This window comes from Antedon bifida, chromosome 1 (assembly GCF_963402885.1).
Source record: "Antedon bifida chromosome 1, ecAntBifi1.1, whole genome shotgun sequence".
NCBI classification, from domain to species: domain Eukaryota; kingdom Metazoa; phylum Echinodermata; class Crinoidea; order Comatulida; family Antedonidae; genus Antedon; species Antedon bifida.
The window spans coordinates 21,413,753-21,433,979 of NC_136226.1; the positions used below are offsets into that span (position 1 = coordinate 21,413,753).

At 33.5% G+C, this 20,227-nt stretch overlaps 1 protein-coding gene across 1 annotated transcript in view; it reads left to right on the top strand.

Annotated features, from left to right (window-relative positions):
- Positions 1–286: 286 nt before the first annotated feature.
- The window catches only part of LOC144845665 (stAR-related lipid transfer protein 3-like), a 160,893-nt gene continuing 140,952 nt past the window's right edge, over positions 287–20,227 (top strand). The window contains exon 1 of the mRNA XM_078703097.1: positions 287–333. Within this exon, the coding sequence (XP_078559223.1) occupies positions 331–333 (3 nt within the window). The 5' untranslated portion in view covers positions 287–330. The remainder of the gene's footprint in view (positions 334–20,227) is intronic.

Below are 20,227 nucleotides of genomic sequence, written 5' to 3' on the forward strand. Positions count from 1 at the left end.
ATGTTTCGTATGGCAAAAACGATACGATAACATAACATACAATAAAAGTAAACATGGAAGTTTATCATACAAAAGGGGTAAAATGGCTTGTTGGTTTCACGATCCTTTATCTTGTCAATCAGGTCGGCTACTTTTAATGTTTTCCAGTAAGTTGCTAATTTTAATATTGTTAATGCACTCGCTAGAATTTTTCTTCCAATCAAACGGCAACCATGTGTTTGATTTCGGCAGCAAAATAGCCTATGGATTACACTAGGCCTAGGCCTAGCCTATCTTTGGTATTAATTATTATTGTCTGTGGCCGAAATTGTCTGTGGTTGGCCTAATCCAATGGTAAGACTAATATCGACTAAGTTAATTAAAAGCAAAAAGTGGAAGTCGAACTAAAATAAAAAGACCTGTTTAGTTAGGCATAAAAAGGTCTATCCTAGTAGTCTCTAGGCCTAGGCCTAGTCTAGGCTAGTACTAGTAGGCTAGAGTAGACTCTAGCTAGCTAGCTACTAGCTAGGCCCCTCCTAGCTAGGCCTAGGCTAATGCTAGGTCAACTCGGCCCTAAATTGTCTCGGCCAAAGTCAAGTCGGCCCCAGGTCAAGTCGGCCCAAAGTCAACTCGGCCCCAGGTCAAGTCGGCCTCATGTCATCTCGGCCTCAAACCAATTCGGCCACATTAAAGTATGGAACGCAAAAAGTGCTAGCCTAACACTATAATAGGCCCTAGTAATAGTTAAAATGGCAGGATTAGTAAGGTTAGGCCTACACAAAATAAAACGTAAAATTCAATATAAATTATAACACACTCTGTCGTTTTTCGTTTAATTGATATTAAGTAGTATTTATCTAGGCCTATATTAATAGTTAGTTGTGATGTACAGTTTCAGTAGGCCTAGGCTATGTGTTTGTTAGTCCGGCTATATATTTTGATACATTACAAGGATGTTCCCAGAATGAATGATAGATATTATTAGATAACAGTAAAATAAAAATGTTTATAAAAAATAATATATTTAAAATTATTTTATTCTTTTATCAATTCGCATCACTTTTTGCGTTCCATACTTTACTGGGGCCAAGTTGACCGATTAGTTTTTGGCCGATTTGACGTGAGGCCGAGTTGACGAGGGGCCGAGTTGGTTTAGGGGCGAGTTGGATCGAATTCGTTAGGCCTACTAGGCTACTCCTTCCTAGGGCTAGGCCTACCTAGATCGGATGTCTGGTAAGGCCTAGCTAGGTACCTTCATTGGCTAGGCTACTTATAGGCCTGGACTGATACTAGCTAGGGCTAGCCTAGGGAAAAGGGGGATTTATCGCAAAGTCACCCCATACAAAGTCACTCCATCGCAAAAATCACCCCGGCACAGTCTCCCTATCGCAAATTCGCTCCATTGCAAAGTCGCCACAAAGTTAATGATAGATTCATGCAATATTCAAACTATTACATTGGTTCCAAATTAATTCCAAGCTGTAGAGCTTAAAATTAGGAAAAAAAAGAGGTGTCTCCCATCCCTATGATTTTGACTTTCTAATTTGATGCGGGCGCCCTACTCCATGGCTCACAATGGCGCCACCCATAGCTCTATTCTATCCCACAATGCCTTTCGAAATTGTTACGCGCTTCGGACGAACAGGAGATTCTTGTGTTATAAGTTCTTTGATATAACCTAATTATTATCGTCATGTTTAATTAAAAATGATTGTGTTAATTGTAATTTTTAGTCAAGAGTTTCATCTCACATTTTTCAAAAAATTGGTACAAAAAAATACACCAATCGATTGCGCGATTTCTTTCATTACGGTTATTTTGTTTTTATCATGTTTCGTATGGCAAAAACGATACGATAACATAACATACAATAAAAGTAAACATGGAAGTTTATCATACAAAAGGGGTAAAATGGCTTGTTGGTTTCACGATCCTTTATCTTGTCAATCAGGTCGGCTACTTTTAATGTTTTCCAGTAAGTTGCTAATTTTAATATTGTTAATGCACTCGCTAGAATTTTTCTTCCAATCAAACGGCAACCATGTGTTTGATTTCGGCAGCAAAATAGCGTATTTTAACAAAATCAGGATTTCTTTGTACATTTTCTCCAGATTGCGTAAACGAATTTTAAATGATAATCGACTTTCGGAAGAATAATTACATGAAAATCGAAAATGATAGCATTTGGACGGTCCTACTAAACGGGTGTGTAGAAAGCGACGACCTCGAATTGGACGACTCCAACGACCCGGGCGACCTCGAATTGGACGACCTAGAATTGGACGACCCATAACACGAAACCGACGACCCTTATAGCCTAGCCTAGCCTAGGCCCAAGTGTGGTATAACATCCCGAAGCCGAATATAGCCAAAGATCTTTAAACCATACCTTATATAATACTCGCAAGCAAACAATTGATTGAAAAAATACAGAAATATCGCCATTTGATACTGAATGTGTCGATACGAACAAACGAACAGGTATGGAACGCCAAGAGTGCATCATTAAAACTGCATTCGACTCGATTAGCACACGAAATATCATAAACATGGCAAACCAGGTCAAAACGGCCCCTTTTTCAGCGGCGGCGTTGGCGTTCCATATCTGTTCGTTTGTTCGTGTCGACACATTCAGTATCAGATGGCGATATTTCTGTATTTTTTCAATCAATTGCTTGCTTGCGATTATTATATAAGGTATGGTTTAAAGATCTTTGGCTATGTTCGGCTTCGGGATGTTATACCACACTTAGGCCTAGGCTAGGCTAGGCTGTAGGGGTCGTCGGTTTCGTGTTATGGGTCGTCCAATTCTAGGTCGTCCAATTCGAGGTCGCCCGGGTCGTTGGGGTCGTCCAATTCGAGGTCGTCGCTTTCTACACACCCCCTACTAAACACCACCAGATACCACCAGATACCTACCAGAGCAACAAATCCTACCACCAGAGAGCAGCCACCTGTTTGGAATGTATTATTAATGGTATATTACTAATTCCAAGGCTTAATTCTTTCAGAAACTGATAAAATTAAAATTAAAGTGAATTTCTCTCTGTCGCAATTCTAGAATCGAATGCGTTTCATCTTCATAACAGTAACGAAACGAACGCGTTCATCCGTGTCTATTGTGTATTGTATTTAGCGGTCAACTGTCTACCAATGCATTTATTTGGTCAAATAAATCACTATAACATTTCAAAATAAATAAATGTAATGTAATGTTGTTCGATTTATATAACGCTTGTGTTACTTAGTCAACTGCTCTCACAGTATTTATTTGGTCAAATAAAATCAGAAATTCTTTTTGTACAATAACATTTAAAAATGAATAAAACTTAGTGCAACTATATTCTTTGGTTGATATTTTGGTGGTCCTTTTTTAATGAAATTATTGGCTACATTCATTCCAGTAATCCGACACGCCCTTCTCAGTGATGGTATTCTGTATAATAAATATTATTCCGGCAAAAGTCGATTATCATTTTAAAATTCGTTAGGCTTTTACATAACATAAATCTCTTTATTCATCTCATAAACACAAACAAGTGAGGAGTAAAACATGATTTTAAATGATGAAAGGGACCTCCAAGAAACCCCAAGGGGCTTGTGATAGGAGGCCCTTTTGTACTTCATAAAGAGTAGAATCATAGAAGAGGGATGTGACAAGAACAGAAAGTATTACCGTGTATTTTATATCGCATAGAATCAGCAATAATAATAATTATTATCGTCATGTAATAACAAAATGAATTAAAAATGATTGTGTTAATTGTAATTTTTAGTCAAGAGTTTCATCTCACATTTTCTGTCTACGCCATCTGGAGAAAAGTGTACGACATCTTCAAAAAATTGGTACAAAAAAATACACCAATCGATTGCGCGATTTCTTTCATTACGGTTATTTTGTTTTTATCATGTTTCGTATGTCAAAAACGGTACGATAACATAACAAAACATAAAATAAAGTAAACATGGAAGTTTGTTGAACGGTACGATAACATAACAAAACATAAAATAAAGTAAACATGGAAGTTTGTTGGTTTCATGATCCTTTATCTTGTCAATCAGGTTGGCTACTTTTATTGTTTTCCAGTCACTTGTTAATTATTACCTCCGCCAAGGAGGTTATATTTTCACCCCTGTATGTTTGTGTGTGTGTGTCTGTGAACAGCCTGGAGGCCACAGTTTTTATCCGATTCTCACCAAATTTGGCAACAATGATCTATACCCCAAAAGCTCGGACGAGTTCGAATTTGAGGGGAAAAGGTCATAGGTCAAGGTCACAACTAACAAAATACTATTTTACTGCCTAGAGACCACAGTTTTTATCCGATTCTCACCAAACTTAGCCACAATGATCTATGACTCATCATATAATTTAGGTTAAATTTGAAGGGTCAGGGTCAAAGATCAAGGTCCACAAAAAAAAAAAGAAATAAAAAAAAAAAAAAAAAAACCCTCAGCGGGACTTGAACCAGCGATCTCAACTGTGAGAGGCTGGATACATAACCATTACACCAAAATCTCATCCACAACTTTGTAGTGTGCAGTTAGCCTTTTTACACTTCACAACTAATAAAAAAAATATATATGAGGCCTGGCATCGCAAAAGCGGCGCAGAGTCGCAACCAGAACTTTTGAGATATTTAGCCTTGTTTGAAGTTCAGAATGTGAAAAACGGCCTAACCTATCCATTTTGAAATTTCAATAAAAAACGATACTATAAACACTTATCTTTAACATATCAAACTCTTGTTCATAAAAAAATATCACAAGTATGTGTATTTTGCAATTATTTAAGTCGTTTCCATTGAAAATCATTAGGAAACTGTATTTTTGTTCACTCAAAAATCAACTTTCTTTACAGCGCTTTTGTAAACAAACCGCTAACCCGAATCACGTCATGTTTGGTACCTATCTGTTCGAAAATATATCAGCTACCATAATTTTTAACAACCTAAGGGATTTTTTTAAATCTAGCCAATGGAAATTGGTTTTATTAAGGTGTTAGGTTAATAACATTTCTAACAAGAATTTGTGAATCCTTGACTGTGATTGGCTATAGAAATAAATTACGCTCTCTGATTGGCTGACGCTTTTGTTTACGATGAAAAAGCATGGCTTCCATCGTAGTTTCTCGAATGAACGTTTCAACATTTTGTGAATATTTAGGAAGTTAATTGTTATATTTATCGATATATTTTAAAAAAATAGCAAAAAATATAATATTATGTACCACACAGTGATATATTTTCGACTAGTTTGCCGTTATTGGGAAGAAAATAGCGAGTTTTGACAAGAGAGTCTTGTCGCGTTGATCGGCGGGCTAGGCTAGGCCAAGCTAATCGACGTCGCTACTTTATTGTTGATTTTCTCAAAATGAAGATTTCCTGAGCTAGAAAGTGACTCGTATGCTTTCATTAATAACTCTTCATATAATAAACCAATTTTAATAAACAACGGCTTATTTTAAAGCTTATTAAATATATAGATTACGAATATATAAAAATTATTTCCGACACTACGCCGATTTTGTGATGCCATGCCTCATATATATATTTTCCGGAGATATTTTATGTAGGGGAATTTTACAGTAGGCGGAGGTTTGTACTCTCGGAGTACCCTTTAGTTGTTAATGCACTCGCTAGAATTTTTCTTCCAATCAAACGGCAACCATGTGTTTTATTTCGGCGGCAAAATAGCGTATTTTAACAGAATCAGGATTTTCTTTAAAGATTCTTTCCTTTAGTAAATCAACATTTTTTGGAAGTGATGTTTGTCTTCGCATCCAATTAAACCTTGTTTTGAAAAATTAGCCTTCAATAATATTGATCGATTCTTTACATTCTATTATTTTACATCACATTTAACCTGAAATATCATTTTTCTATCTTCGATGTCATCTTGTTTTAATGATTTAAATGTTTTATCTAAAGTAGTTTTTATTAGGATTAGTTTACCAAATAAATGCATATAGTTAGCGCCTGACAGTTGACCGCTCAATACAATAGACACGGATGAACGCGTTTCGTTACTGTTACGAAGTTCGAACGCATGCGATTCTGGAATTGCGACGATGAGAAATTCACTTTTAACTTCAATTTTATCAGTTTCTGAAAGAATTAAGCCTTGGAATTTGTAATATACCATTAAAAATCCATTCCAACCAGGTGGCTGCTCTCTGGTGGTAGGATTTGTTGCTCTGGTAGGTATCTGGTGGTGTTTAGTATAGTAGGATTTAGGGTTTCAGAGTTATCGCAATTTTTGTTTCACAAAATATTGCCATTTTTTGGGCTGTATTTTATATACATAAATTGTGACCATCGCTTATATTTTAATGAACCAAAAAAATACCAATTTAAGTTTGTACTTTCGAAAATGGTAGCAATATCGATCAAAATGGTCTGTAATTTCAAAATGGCCGCCAATTTTAAAATGGCTTCCAATCTCAAAATGACTTCCTATCTCAAACAAACCTACCAATAGCTGCCAAGATGGTTCCATTGGAAGCTGCCATCGATTTTCAAGATGACTGCCATCGATTTTCAAAATGGATGCCAAATTTTAAAATGGCCGCTAATTTTAAAATGGCTGCAAATTTCGAAAATTCACATTAGCAAAGAAGCATTTTTCTAGTAGATTCTTCATAATTGCTAGTTAAAAATTTCAAAACTAGCAAATGTGTGCTAGTTGTATTTTTTGAAAAAATATGTACTTTTTAGCTTAGCCACGCTAGCCAGCTAATAGGAACCAATTTGGTGCGGTCTTACTAAACACCAACAGATACCACCAGATACCTACCAAAGCAACAAATCATACCACCAGAGAGCACAGCCACTTGCTTGGAATTGTTATTAATGGTATATTACAAATTCTTTCAGAAACTGATAAAATTAAAGTTAAAAGTGAATTTCTCAACGTCGCAATTCCAGAATCAAATGAGTTCGATCATCTTAACAGTAACAAAGCGAACGTGTTCATCTGTGTCTATTGTGTATTTTATTCAGCGTTCAACTGTGAGGCGCTACCAATGCATTTATTTTATTTATTTAAAAAAATGTTATTTCATCATCACCCTACAGTGACCATACGTCACCATTAACAGAAAGACAACATTTAGATATTACTGACATTAGACAAAGCCTTATGACAGAAACAAGCAAGTGAATCAAAAAAAATATCAACAGAACCATCAACTTTACACAGTGAGGTATAACTTAGGCAGACAATTAACAAAACCATTTTTACCATCCCCCTTGATATAGAAAATAAAGCTGGATTACACAAAATAGATCGGTTTTTCTTAAGAGTAAAAGACATTGATTTGCATTTAAAGGCGTTGACTGACATATTCCAAGTGTCGCAACAGTGAATGAGTCTGTCAACGTCTTCTTGTAACAACAACATATCATTTAAGGTTTGTATAGACTACTATTTGGTCCGGTTCAATTTTTACAAAGACTTTAGAAATAGTAGGCAACAACGAAACCGGTTTATAATTGCGTATATCAGATTTATAACCAGCTTTAAAGATAGGGCACACATTGGCTTGCTTCCATTTTATTGGGAAACGTTTTTCAGAAATACATCTTTCAAATAAAAGTAAATAAGGAAAAGAAATAGGTTTGGCAGCTAAAGACAAAACAATATTACTCAGACCTGAGGCCTTATGAGAATCAATTTCATTAATGTGTTTTTCTATAACCTCCTGATTAAACTCAAGTTTAGATAAACAATCAATGGGATAATCAGGAAGATTAGGAAGATCTAAATCGTTATTATCAAGGCTATAAACAGAATAAAAAAATGTATTAAGTAAGTTTGCTTTGTCTTTTATTGCAGTGTAAGCTGACTGATTATTAAATTGAAGTTCCGAAGGTATGTTATTATTTTTTTTCTTGAGGATTTTATTCATGACCAAAAAGTTACAACATAAAGAATTAACATAGGTACGATACTTAAATCTACAAAGTCGTTTGAAGTTTGATCTAGGTAATCGAAAATTGTCAATATTTAAAGTCCCATTCCCTACGTTTTTTAGAATTTAAGGGCACAAACTACATTCGATGTAAAAATAAATACTAATGGTTCTATTGAGATAACTTTTTTCGTCTTAAAATGGTTAAAAATGTGAAAAATAAGGGGATTCTAATAATTTTAGCAGCCTGCTATAAATCCCAACATTAATTGCGCGCGGATTGATATTTTCTTCTGTAATTCACCCACTTTTCGATCGATCGCGAGGCCAAAACAAATGGAAGACTCCTAATACCGGGACGAGATCTGCCTCATCTATGTCAACAGTAAGATCAAGTAAATGCCAAGGAATATGAGTAAGTGTTTCTATAAAATCTAATTTGTTAAGTTTATTCAAGTTATATAGCAATTGATCATCATTATTGATAAGGCGTTTGTTAAACTCTATAGGAAATTTATAGCACAGTGATCAGAAGTGAACATTTATTTGGTCAAATAAATTCTTTTCTGTGCACTGTAAGTATAACATTTATTCTTTATTTCATTCCAGACAAACAGCAAATCATCGCCACTAACAGGCTGGTTAAAATCTTTTTTTTTTGTCTTGTGTGAGTTCTCATGTTTATTTAAATTCTCATTGATGATTATATTATATACATATAAGTACATTTGTGACAATTAAAAGTAAGTGTTTAAAGTAGTTAAAATACAGGTATATTTACATAATAAGATGCCAGAATTCAGTATTAACCATATTTTTTCTCATTTAAAATTTTAGATACGATGTTAATTAAAATGTAGAAATGAAAAATGGCGGTAAAATACATGATTAAAATTTTCTTGTTAAACTATCTTATTTGTGTTCTTATTTGTGTTCGAGTAGAGAGGCTATAAACTCAGGGGAGGAAAATGTAGTATCCTCCCTTTTCACCAAGATAAGATGGATGGAATGAAAAAAGAGGAATGCAATAGATTGAAAGTTAGTTATTTAGAATGATAGCATGAAATGGTATATTTAATGAAAACCGTAAGGTTAGAGTCCATACACTGTGCAAGTCCAAAATGCGATTTTGGCTCTGTGTGTATGTGAGACGCTTCATACCCGATGTCATCTTAGTACATCTTAGGCTGGTTAAAATCTTAATAAAAACTATGTTAGATAAAAAATTTAAATCATTAAAACAAGGTGACATCGAAGATAGAAAAATGATATTACAGGATAACTAAGTGATGTAAAATAATAGAATGGAAAGAAGCGATGCCATTATAAAAAATACCAAATTGGTTATTACTTAGGGAATTATATTGTAATTGTGAATTTTAAAAATAGATTTAAATAGAAATAGTTTCTGTACACTATAACATTTATTAATAAATAAAACTATACAACTATGTTCAGACACTTTTTTTTTTTAATGAAACTAGTACAGTCCGATTTTCAATCCGATACGCCCTTCTGTCAGTGATGGTTTAATAATGCATGTGTCTTTTGATCATCTAAAATTGTACCCAAGGTATTTATTCAGACACAATCCAAATGTTATCATTTTCGATTTCTCATGTAATTATTCTTCTTATCATTTAAAATAAAATTAAAGACATCTTCAAAAAATTGGTTCAAAAATACAAAAGAAAACTAGAATTTAATTAGTCACTTTGAAGAATTAAAGGTGATCATTTTTATCATTTTACCGAAATAATTTTTTTGCATGTACGTTAACATACGATCAGAAAATGTTGATGTATGCCATCCTATTATACGCTTTAGTGCTGAGTTGTGCCTATTATATGCCATATACAATATGTACAGTATATAATGTATCTATATACAGTGTAGCATAGGTGAAATTACGGGACACACATCATGTTCTAATTTTTTGGTATGATGGAATTATCAAAATAAACTCGAAGATGACAATTTCGAAAGATAATGAATTGAGCAAATAAATATAAGAATTGGAAGAGAATTTGGCATGTAGAAGCGATGTGCGCGCTCTTTAAAATTTGTATAACTTTGACGAAAAAGATGAAAAAACTACTTTTTAACTTCAACTGGCCATATGTTAACGTCACAACATCCGATAGGCTTAATTTTTATATGAATTCATTTCTACATTTCATCAGCTTTCATAATAAATTATAATTATCAAGGTAACCTTTAATTCTGAAGAGCTGTAAGATATTCAAATTTACGGCGAAGGTGAAATTACACGACCTACGTTATTCAAGTTTTTACGCGTGATGATGTCATCAAAATAAAAATAATGGCAGGTCATGAGAAAGTCAATTAATTGAGCAATCACATACTAAAATTTGAGCGAAAATCAGGCACAAATTATTAGAGATGCGTTCTATTGAATGTGATAAAATATGACAAAAGAGAAAAAAAACTTAATTTTAAATTCAAGTGGCCAGTTGATGACGTCACAACATTTTGTACGTCAAATGTGTACATGAATTCATATCTACAACTCAATGGCTTCCCGAATAAGTTAAAAAAATTGGGGGTCATCTTGCATTCTGAAGAGTTATTTTCATTTTAAAAATGCCTTATTTTTCACCATTTTCAGCACTTTGATGCAATTAATTTGCGCATTTTGTCATTTTTAATGTGCTCGTATAGCGTTATCTTAAGTCGGAATGGACTCAAAATCGGTGAATGTACTAAGAATTGTGAGTAGATTGTGATTTATACATCAAATTTTATTTTTTACGCTTTCTAAGAATCGCGTGCGTGCGTTTTTGTGCAGTAATTTTTTGAAACGCGCAAATGGCCTAATTCATGCTCTAAATTGATCAAAACTTAATTTTGAGCGTTCTAAATTTTTAACGCGCGATTTCACGTGCATGACCTTGAAACGCGTAACTTTTTATTTGCTAATATTTTTACCCTTGACCTGAAGTTTACGTGTAGTGAATTTCATTAATATGTGATAATGAATTATGGAGATATGATTGATAATGTGATTTCACAAAATGGCGTATAAATGACGTCACGGATGAGTGATCACGCTGGAAAGCTTATTAGGATTAAGTTATATTATTTGAAAGATATTCTGAAATTTTGGTAATCATTGACATTAAACTTTTTGAGATAATTGTTACACAAAATAGTGTACAGAAACAATAAAAAGAAAAACTAGATTTGAACTCGTCACTTTGACGAATTCGGGTTATCCGCCACGCAAACTGCACGTCATACGTTAGAATATTGAGCACAGAAAAACGATTATGCCATTGGAACAATTTTAGTGTGCTCTCTATTTTGTATCACGTCTACAGAATACAGAATTATTAAGCATAACACTATATTGTATACGTACTACATTCAGTGCAGAATAGATGAAAAAAAGTGACCAAAGTTATTGACGCTTTTGAACATGATGAGGTCATCAAAATTTTAAAAATGGTAAATCATGCGAAAGGTAATTGATTGACCTAGACAATATAAAAAAATAACTGGAAATGGAATACCGATAAGTGGAGATGCGCTCTATTAAATGTGATGAGCTATGACGTAAGAGACAAAAATCCTCTATTTTATATTCGAGTGGCCATACAATGACGTCAAAATGTCGGGTTAGCCATATCGATGCATGATTCGATATCTACAACTCATCTACTTTCAGAATATGTAATAAAAAATAAAATTAACCATGTAGTTTAGAATCTATGACTGTTTAAAAAAGGCATAATTTTGACGAATTTTTGAACTTTTTCATCAAAAACGCGCGTAAATTATCTAATTCCACGTGCTCGTATGACGTGATTTTAAGTCGAAATTGTTTAAAAGTTGGTAAAATTATTAGAAATGGCTGGAAAAACATAAATCACGCGAAAAAAGCATGTTTTAACGCTACGTGCGCACCGCACGCGTAAAAAATTACGCGCGCGTGGGAATTTTGTACATGCTCAAAATGACATGAAACGTATAGAAAGTTGATTAGAAATTGATTTTTCGCATTTTGAAATTTTAAACGCGCGTGCGCGCGTAACTGTGTGAGACATGCAATTTTTAATCCATAGAAAGTTTGCCCTTAATATGACTTAAATTTTCACCAAGTGTCAATACAAAATGACTTTTGGTTTTTAACCTATGTTAAATACGCAAAATTCATAAAATTGCGCGTAACTTACGCTGCGCAACTCGCACGGGACTGAAAACCTTATTACGACATCTTCAGATAGAGGTCAATCTTTTGATAAAGTTATACACTGTTATGTTGAGAAGATTTAGAGAAAATTCTGGGAAAGAAAGAAGAATAAGAAAGAAAAAAAAAAAAAAAAAAAAAAAAGATCCTGACAATAACAAGGGGTTATCCGCCAAGTAACTAACTGGAAAACATTTAAGTAGCCGACCTGATTGACAAGATAAAGGATCCTGCAACTAACAAGCCATTTTACCCCTTTTGTACGATGAACTTCCATATACTTTTATTATTATGTTATTACCTCCGCCAAGGAGGTTATATTTTCACCCCTGTATGTTTGTGTGTGTGTCTGTCTGTCTGTGTGTCTGTCTGTGAACAGCCTGGAGGCCACAGTTTTTATCCAATTCTCACTAAATTCGGCCACAATGATCTGTGCCCCAAAAGCTCGGACGAGTTCGGATTTGAGGGGAAAAGGTCATAGGTCAAGGTCACAACTAACAAAAAACTATTTTAATGCCTAGAGACCACAGTTTTTATCTGATTCTCACCAAACTTAGCCACAATGATCAATGATTCATCATACAATTGTGGTTAAATTTTGAAGGGTCAGGGTCAAAGATCAAGGTCCACAAAAAAAATAATAATTTAAAAAAAAACCTCAGCGGGACTTAAACCAGCGATCTCAACTATGAGAGCCTGGATAAATAACCATTACACCAAACTCTCATCCACAACTTTGTAGTGTGCAGTTAGCCTATTTACACTTAGGACTAATAAAAAAAAATAGAAAAAAATATATATATACGGGAATTTTACAGTAGGCGGAGGTTTGTACTCTCGGAGTACCCTCTAGTTTGTTATGTTATCATACCCTTTTTGCCATACGAAACATGATAAAAAAAAAAAAAGTGATTGGTGACGACGGATTGGTATATTTTTTGGAACCAATTTTTTGAAGGGGATGTCTTCAGATGGCGTAGACAGAAAATGTGATGAAAACACTTAAAAAAATTACAATTAACACTCATTATTAGTTCATTTTGTTATTACACGACGGTAATAAATATTATTATTGCTGATTGCATGCTGTATAAAATATGCGGTAATATCAAATTAACACTTTCTGTTCTTGCCACATCCCTATTCTATAATGATTCTACTCTTGTTTTTAAACATAAGTATGAAAGCCTAACGAATTTTAAAATGATTTCGACTTTCGGAAGAATAATTATTAAACAGAATACCATCACTGACAGAAGGGCGTGTCAGATTACTGGAATGACCGTAGCTAATTCTATGGTTTCATTAAAAAAGGACCAAAAAAATATCAGAACATAGTTGCATTAAGCTTTATTCATTTTTAAATGTTATAGTATACAAAAAAGAATTTCTGATTTTATTTGACCAAATAAATGCTGTGAGCAGTTGACTGAGTAACAAAAGCGTTATTTATTTTGAAATGTTATAGTGATTTATTTGACCAAATAAATGCACCGGTAGCACCTTATAGTTGACCGGCAAATACAATAAACAATAGACATGAATGAACGTGTTCGTTTTGTTACTGTTAAAATTATCGAATGCATTCGATTCTGGAATTGAGATGGCGAGAAATTCATGTTTAACTTTAATTTTATCAGTTTCTAAAAGAATTAAGCTTTGAAATTTGTAATATACCATTAGGCTAGGTAATCTATAAAAAACAGCCCAAGTGAAACAAATTGCAAACAGAGATTTTTCTTTTTTGAATGGTCACATATGATGAGGAGATCAAATTAGCTTAAATATTCAAATTAAGGTGAAATTACAGGGTTACCTCAAATGACCCAGACATAGGTTCCTCATAGCCAGCATAGAACCACTTTGTAATTCCCAAAATCACACCTTTGTCACACACTTCGAAAGTATGCAAATTTATTAGTACAATTTAAATAAAATATGCAAATAAGAGGGGAAAATTACAGTTGTCCATCTCGAAAACCACTAATGCTAGAGAGTGCCTTATTCAGAATGTACATATTTCTATTTGCTCCAATAAAACATTTTACAAAAAAATGACCGGAAGTATGACATTTTACCCTTGACCCCATTTCTCAATATTGCATATATAATGAAACTAAAATGTCTGTAGAGACTTTGTTTTGCCCTCAATTGACTCGGATACAGGTTTCTAATAGCCAACATAGGACTGTTTAAGTAAATCTCAAAATCACACCTGCATCACTCTCCTTCAAAGTATGCAAATTATTATACATGTTTCCTATAGTCAGCATAGGACCGCTTTGTAATTCCCAAAATCACATCTTTGTTACACACCTCGAAGATATGCAAATTGTTAGTACAAGTTACATTAAATATGCAAATTAGGGGGTGAAATTAAAGTCTTTCCATATCTTGAAAACCATTAATGCTAGAGAGTTGTTTTTTTCAAAGCCTTATTAAGAATGTACATATTTATATTTGCTCTAATGAAACATTTTACGCAAAAATTATCAGAAGTATGACATTTGACCCTCGACCCTATTTCTCAATATTTTTATATAATGCAACTAAAACGTCTGTACAAACTTTGTTTTGGCCTCAAATGACTCAGTACAGGTTTTCTATAGCCAGCATAGAACTGTTTTCCTCAAAATCACCGCTTCACTGCCCTCAAAAGTATGCAAATTAGTAGTACAAGAGGTGAAAGTTGCCAGGCAATTCACTGTAATTTGCATATTTCATATAACTTGTACTACTAATTTGCATACTTTCGAGGTGCTTGACTGTTTATGGTCGACTCTTGAGCCTGATTTCGACTGTCTTATGCAGAGAAAGGGCACACCTGAGGACTGGATATTCCAGTTTTAGTTTGTCAGGTTAAACATTTTGATTTTTAATTTAGTTTTGGTTTGATTGTTGATAATAAATTTTTTAAATTAATTTAAAGTAGTCCTATGTTTTTTTTCTTTTTTTGTGGCGTTAACCACTACTTTTATTCATTTCAATTTTAAATGATCAATACAATGGTTTTATACTTCTTCCTAATATTTATTCCATTGTTAGTTCTGATTCTTTTTCCCCATTATTTTCTTATATTTTCTCTTATCTTTCATATGATTTGATCAAAACAATTAGATCAGTAGTATGTTTGTAACATTCTATACGTTATATATACTTTTATATGTAGTATCCACCTTTTTAAAAAATTTTCTTTTATTTTGCTATTTTTCTCTACATCTAAATAATATTTAAATGTACTAAAAAAACATTGTTTTATATTTATCTCTTAACAGTAGGACTATGTCTTTGTACAAACACACAAGTGCATATATTCGCATACATAACTGCATACATACACATCCACGACAAAGGTATCTATATAAAAATTTACGTATAGGAAAAATTTGGTAAATTTAGAATTTTTACTCGATGGTATATAAAGTTGGTTCGTACTTTCGTTACTGATTTTAACCACTTGATATAACCCTGTTTACTTATTAAATTGAGTTAGATAATTAGTTATTGACAATTAAAATGAATTTAGGTTCAACGATTTGCCCCAAATAGGGGTGTTTAATCGTGGTATACACTGTCTTATGGATGTCCATCTTGAAAAATACCCGCACACAATAATACAAGGATGCTTTGCATTTTCCTATCTCCTCCTACGATAATTGGTTTTAATAGCTGAAAACCGGTTGAACAGCTCGAATACAAAATCATAATGTTGAAGACAGGCCAATTTTCTTGAAAAAAATACTATTTTGATAGATTTAATATACGTTTATACAAATGTATTGATTTGCGATGAACATTCCAATCTGTATTTGAAGCTTCAAATTCCTTGGTAAATAGAGGGCGCATTATTTCGAAATAGTGTCGGGTGTTGTATACAGAACAGTAAACTTAATCAACACTAAGAGTGGCTTTTGGTTAATTTTAGATCCACGACCGATAAATGAAGATTCATCAAACTGGGAGTGTAGTTAATTAGGCTTATAAGAACTAAACTAGGTCATTTTTTTGCATTTTCGGTCACCATCCAACCAACAAATTAGGCCTACTGATGTGTACATGGTTACATAAACAAGAATACAAAATAAACTTTATTATGCCTACTCATACAACATTAAATAAAAAGTTATGAAATCAAATGATTATTGTAGAGTATATAATAGGCATCATGCAGTTAAACGAATTCTCATTTGAGGCTTAGGGGGTGCAGTTGAAGAGTGCGAGTTATAACCATACATGGCACTACTAAGTCAGGATTGAACCCCGGACCTTGGGATTGGAAGGCAAACACCAACCTCCATGATACAGCTCCACTCCAATGGCAACATAACATAAACATGCTTCGTAGTTTCTTTTCTCCAACTACAATTTGGTTTTTAATTACTCCTGTAAACAGCTTGATTACATCATTTTACACTACAGACAAACGAAACTTTATAGTATGCGTTTTCATAAATAAGTGAATAAACATATACATATTTGTGTTTTCATTGACAAGGTTGTAATAGTAACTTCAGTACCTATTGCAGTACTTATTTGTTATATGACACAAGACAAGTATATCTGATTGGTACATACATTTATTCGAAAAAAATAAGTCTAGATAGACCCCTTAGGCGTCATAAATCACGGCTCAACAAATCAGTACTCATGACAGAAATTCGATACAGTTTTGTTTGCACAAATGTTTCCAGGAATTTTAACACCGCAACCGATGATTAGTCCTATATATTTAGCAAACTGTCTGATAATTCCTAGCTTAATAAGAGGTAGACTACAGTTTAATTTGTTACTAAATAAGAGCTAGCGTTTCTGATTGCCGAAAATGTCCCCGTGGGTTCTATTGTATTCAAGAACCATCTGTGGGGACCCCTAGATGGGGTGAAATAATATGTTACGGGCTCTTGGCCTAATGCAGGTATTTTAGTAAAATTAATAAGAACTAGAGGGTGAGCTCGCTTCGCTCGCTCCCCCTATAGGAAGTGTAGACGATGGTTCTCAGAATGATAATTTTCTTCTTGTACGTTTTCTGTCGGTTACCATTATTGAAAATGCTTGACATTCGTAAAACTAAACTATTCTGTTTCACAGTGTCTTAGATGATTAATAACATTTTAAAGTATAGTCTTTATTATTTGGTAGGGCCCTTATAGAGCGGAGGTGGGGAGGCGGAGTTCATTTAAGGGAGGTGCTTATTCGAGGGATATATGTTAAATTTTTTAGTTTTAATAATATGGTAACATTTATAATCAAATGAAATCCTCTAATAGATATGAAAAGTGGTAAAAAAGAATAACAAATGCTTGGTAAATTGTAGATAACAGTGCGATGAATTCTACTACAAAATAGTATAATTGTGTTATTATAAATGTGGATGGGATGGACGTTTATTAGATAGTTGGGTTGAGAGGGGGGGGGGGGGGGATTATTATTCAAAGTGATGTTTTATTGGAGAGGCGTTTATTCAAATAAATATCATCCTAATAAGTATTAATACATTATTTAATTTAAACATCTTTTGAAACTAACTGGCGTGACAGAGTGGGCCGTTTCGGCCCAAGAACACTGTACACTACAGGGACACTGTATTGATTGATGGAAAGTGCCTGTTTCCAGTCACCTTAAGAGTCAAATCTATTATTTTAACTGCTCCCTTGTGTATAAAAGAGAGAAAATAGTTGAAACCATGTTGCTGCAAGGTGAACTTAGCGTAAACCCGGAAATTACTTGACTGCCAAGAATTGAAATTGAGTAGAAAATCTACTGTTGAAATCATAAATGTTGTTAAAAAACTCTTTATAATATCTTCATAAGATAGAAATATGGAAAAATAGCGTCGAACTGAACACTAATGTTATCAAATCTACGTTTCGCGGTACATCTGAGATAGATAAGGTAGGTGTCCAAGGCGTAGATTTGTACCGAAGTTTTTGCATTGTGCTCGCCTATGTCAGAATTAACCATAATTTATATATAATATAGATACGCCACATTTTTACTATGGAAAAACCATCATACATATCGTTTAGTGCACGTTTTTTAAAAAGGGGAGTCCCCTGTCAGCAAAAACTGCCAACAGAGGAAAGAGCTGCTAGAAGGCGCAGCTCTGATTGGTTTCAGAATTGCCGCCTTTTAATCAACAGCATAACAATCATTTTACTGAAGAAATTTCCTTCAACCCCTTTGGGTTTTCAAACAATCTAATTATTATACCTAATAAATATAATAAAGAGGCACGGAATACACAAACGTACGGCGAAAACACACGCATCTATATATTAATGCTACTAAAATTGTTTTTGTTTTAAGTATCTCCTCCAAACCCACTTAACGGTACGTGCTCACATTTGGCACACTGATGTTTGTTGATGGGCCGCACACGATAGGCTTTGTCACTTTCCTGAATTTTAAGGATAAACACTAAAAAAGGCAAAAAAATAGCAGTAATTTGACGTCTCAGCGACCGTGTTACGTCACTGTATAAACTACACAACCTCCTCTTTGTGTACCGCCATGGCCGGATCTACAAATACCATGCCAGGTATAATGATCGCGTCGTTGAAGTTAATTACACCTATTGTTTGAACAGAATGATTTTTGTAAATCACGGTATGGCTCAGTGAGTAAATCGCTGTGACCATAGGGAGAAAAAATGTGACGTCACGTTTCCTTCACGTTTCCTTGCTACCGACTGCGCTGGGGACAAACAAAGTTTGGTCGGCCATTGTAAATTGTAAAAACCATTTTTCTACGCTGTGTACGAGCTGTGCGCACAAGTGTGTGCACAAAACGCAAACAATTTTGAAATGCGTAATCGCGTGCAACAATAATCTGCGCACTCATAGCAATTTTTTAAACGCTTAAAATTGCCTGAAATATACTCTAATTTCATAAAAAATAAATTTTTACAATTTTGAAAATTTTAAGCGCGTGTACCAAATTGTGTTTAATTGTGATTCATGCTTGTGAAGATATGATTACAAACATGATTTCGTTAAATCGCGCATACTGCGTAATTTTTTATTGCGCACCGTGAAAACATAACCACATCGATTCCTGGCCATAAGGAATAAAGCCTGAAAAATTGACTTAGCTAGATGAAACTGATATCAAGATAATTGACGGACAAAATAGTGCTAAGGAAAGAATAAATAAACTAGATTTAATTCGTCACTATGACGAATTATAGGTTATGCATTGATTTAAATAAGGATAATTGATTTTTAAAAGATATATTGACTGATTGATTTTCTCAGAATCTTTAATTATTTATAATATATGACAGGATCTTGCTAATGCAAATACAATAAATAGCCGGTATCACAATCCAATCAACGATCCCTCTTTGTATAATGTCATAAACCACATTTGTTACATAATAAAGTTATAGGTTACTTTTTATCTAGATTTCATTATAAATCATGTGTATAATCTATACACTAAGAAATAAAATTGAACAAACATATGGATAATAATAAAAATCTTGTTTCGTTTCCCAAGATGAGACTCGATCTCGGTACCTTGAATGCCATAGACACAAGCACAGACCACCAAGCCATATACAACTGACTAAAAGTTGTAGAAAGATTCCTCCATGTATTTACTATGCAGTAACCACTTTGGTGCAGAAGGTTATTACATACCGAAATGAATTATAATTTTTTACTATAATGACATCTTTAAAATAAAAAAAAAATAATGCACTGTCAAACTATATACTTTTAACTTTAATATATAAACATTTTAAGGAAGAAAGCTAATGTTGAGTTTGTTATTTCGGCCTAAGAAATCTGTTAATTTGTTTGATTGTCGAAATTAATTTGTTTAAATTTAATATGCAATTAATGATGACTTAATAAACTTTTTTTCTCTTAATTTCATAATAAATCATACATATGATACATAGACTTCAAGAAAATGAAATGAAAAATAGGTGTTCCCGAACACTCTGACGATCTATATTAATTTTAAAATTTAGCATATTTTCACCATTTTGTTAACTTACACGTGCGTAGTCTGTCACTTTTGACGTGCTCGTATAACGCAAATTCGAGTGAAAAGTGAATAAAATATGATATTATTAAAGAAAGGTTGGAAAACAGAAATCGGAAAAAAGAGTGCGTATTAAT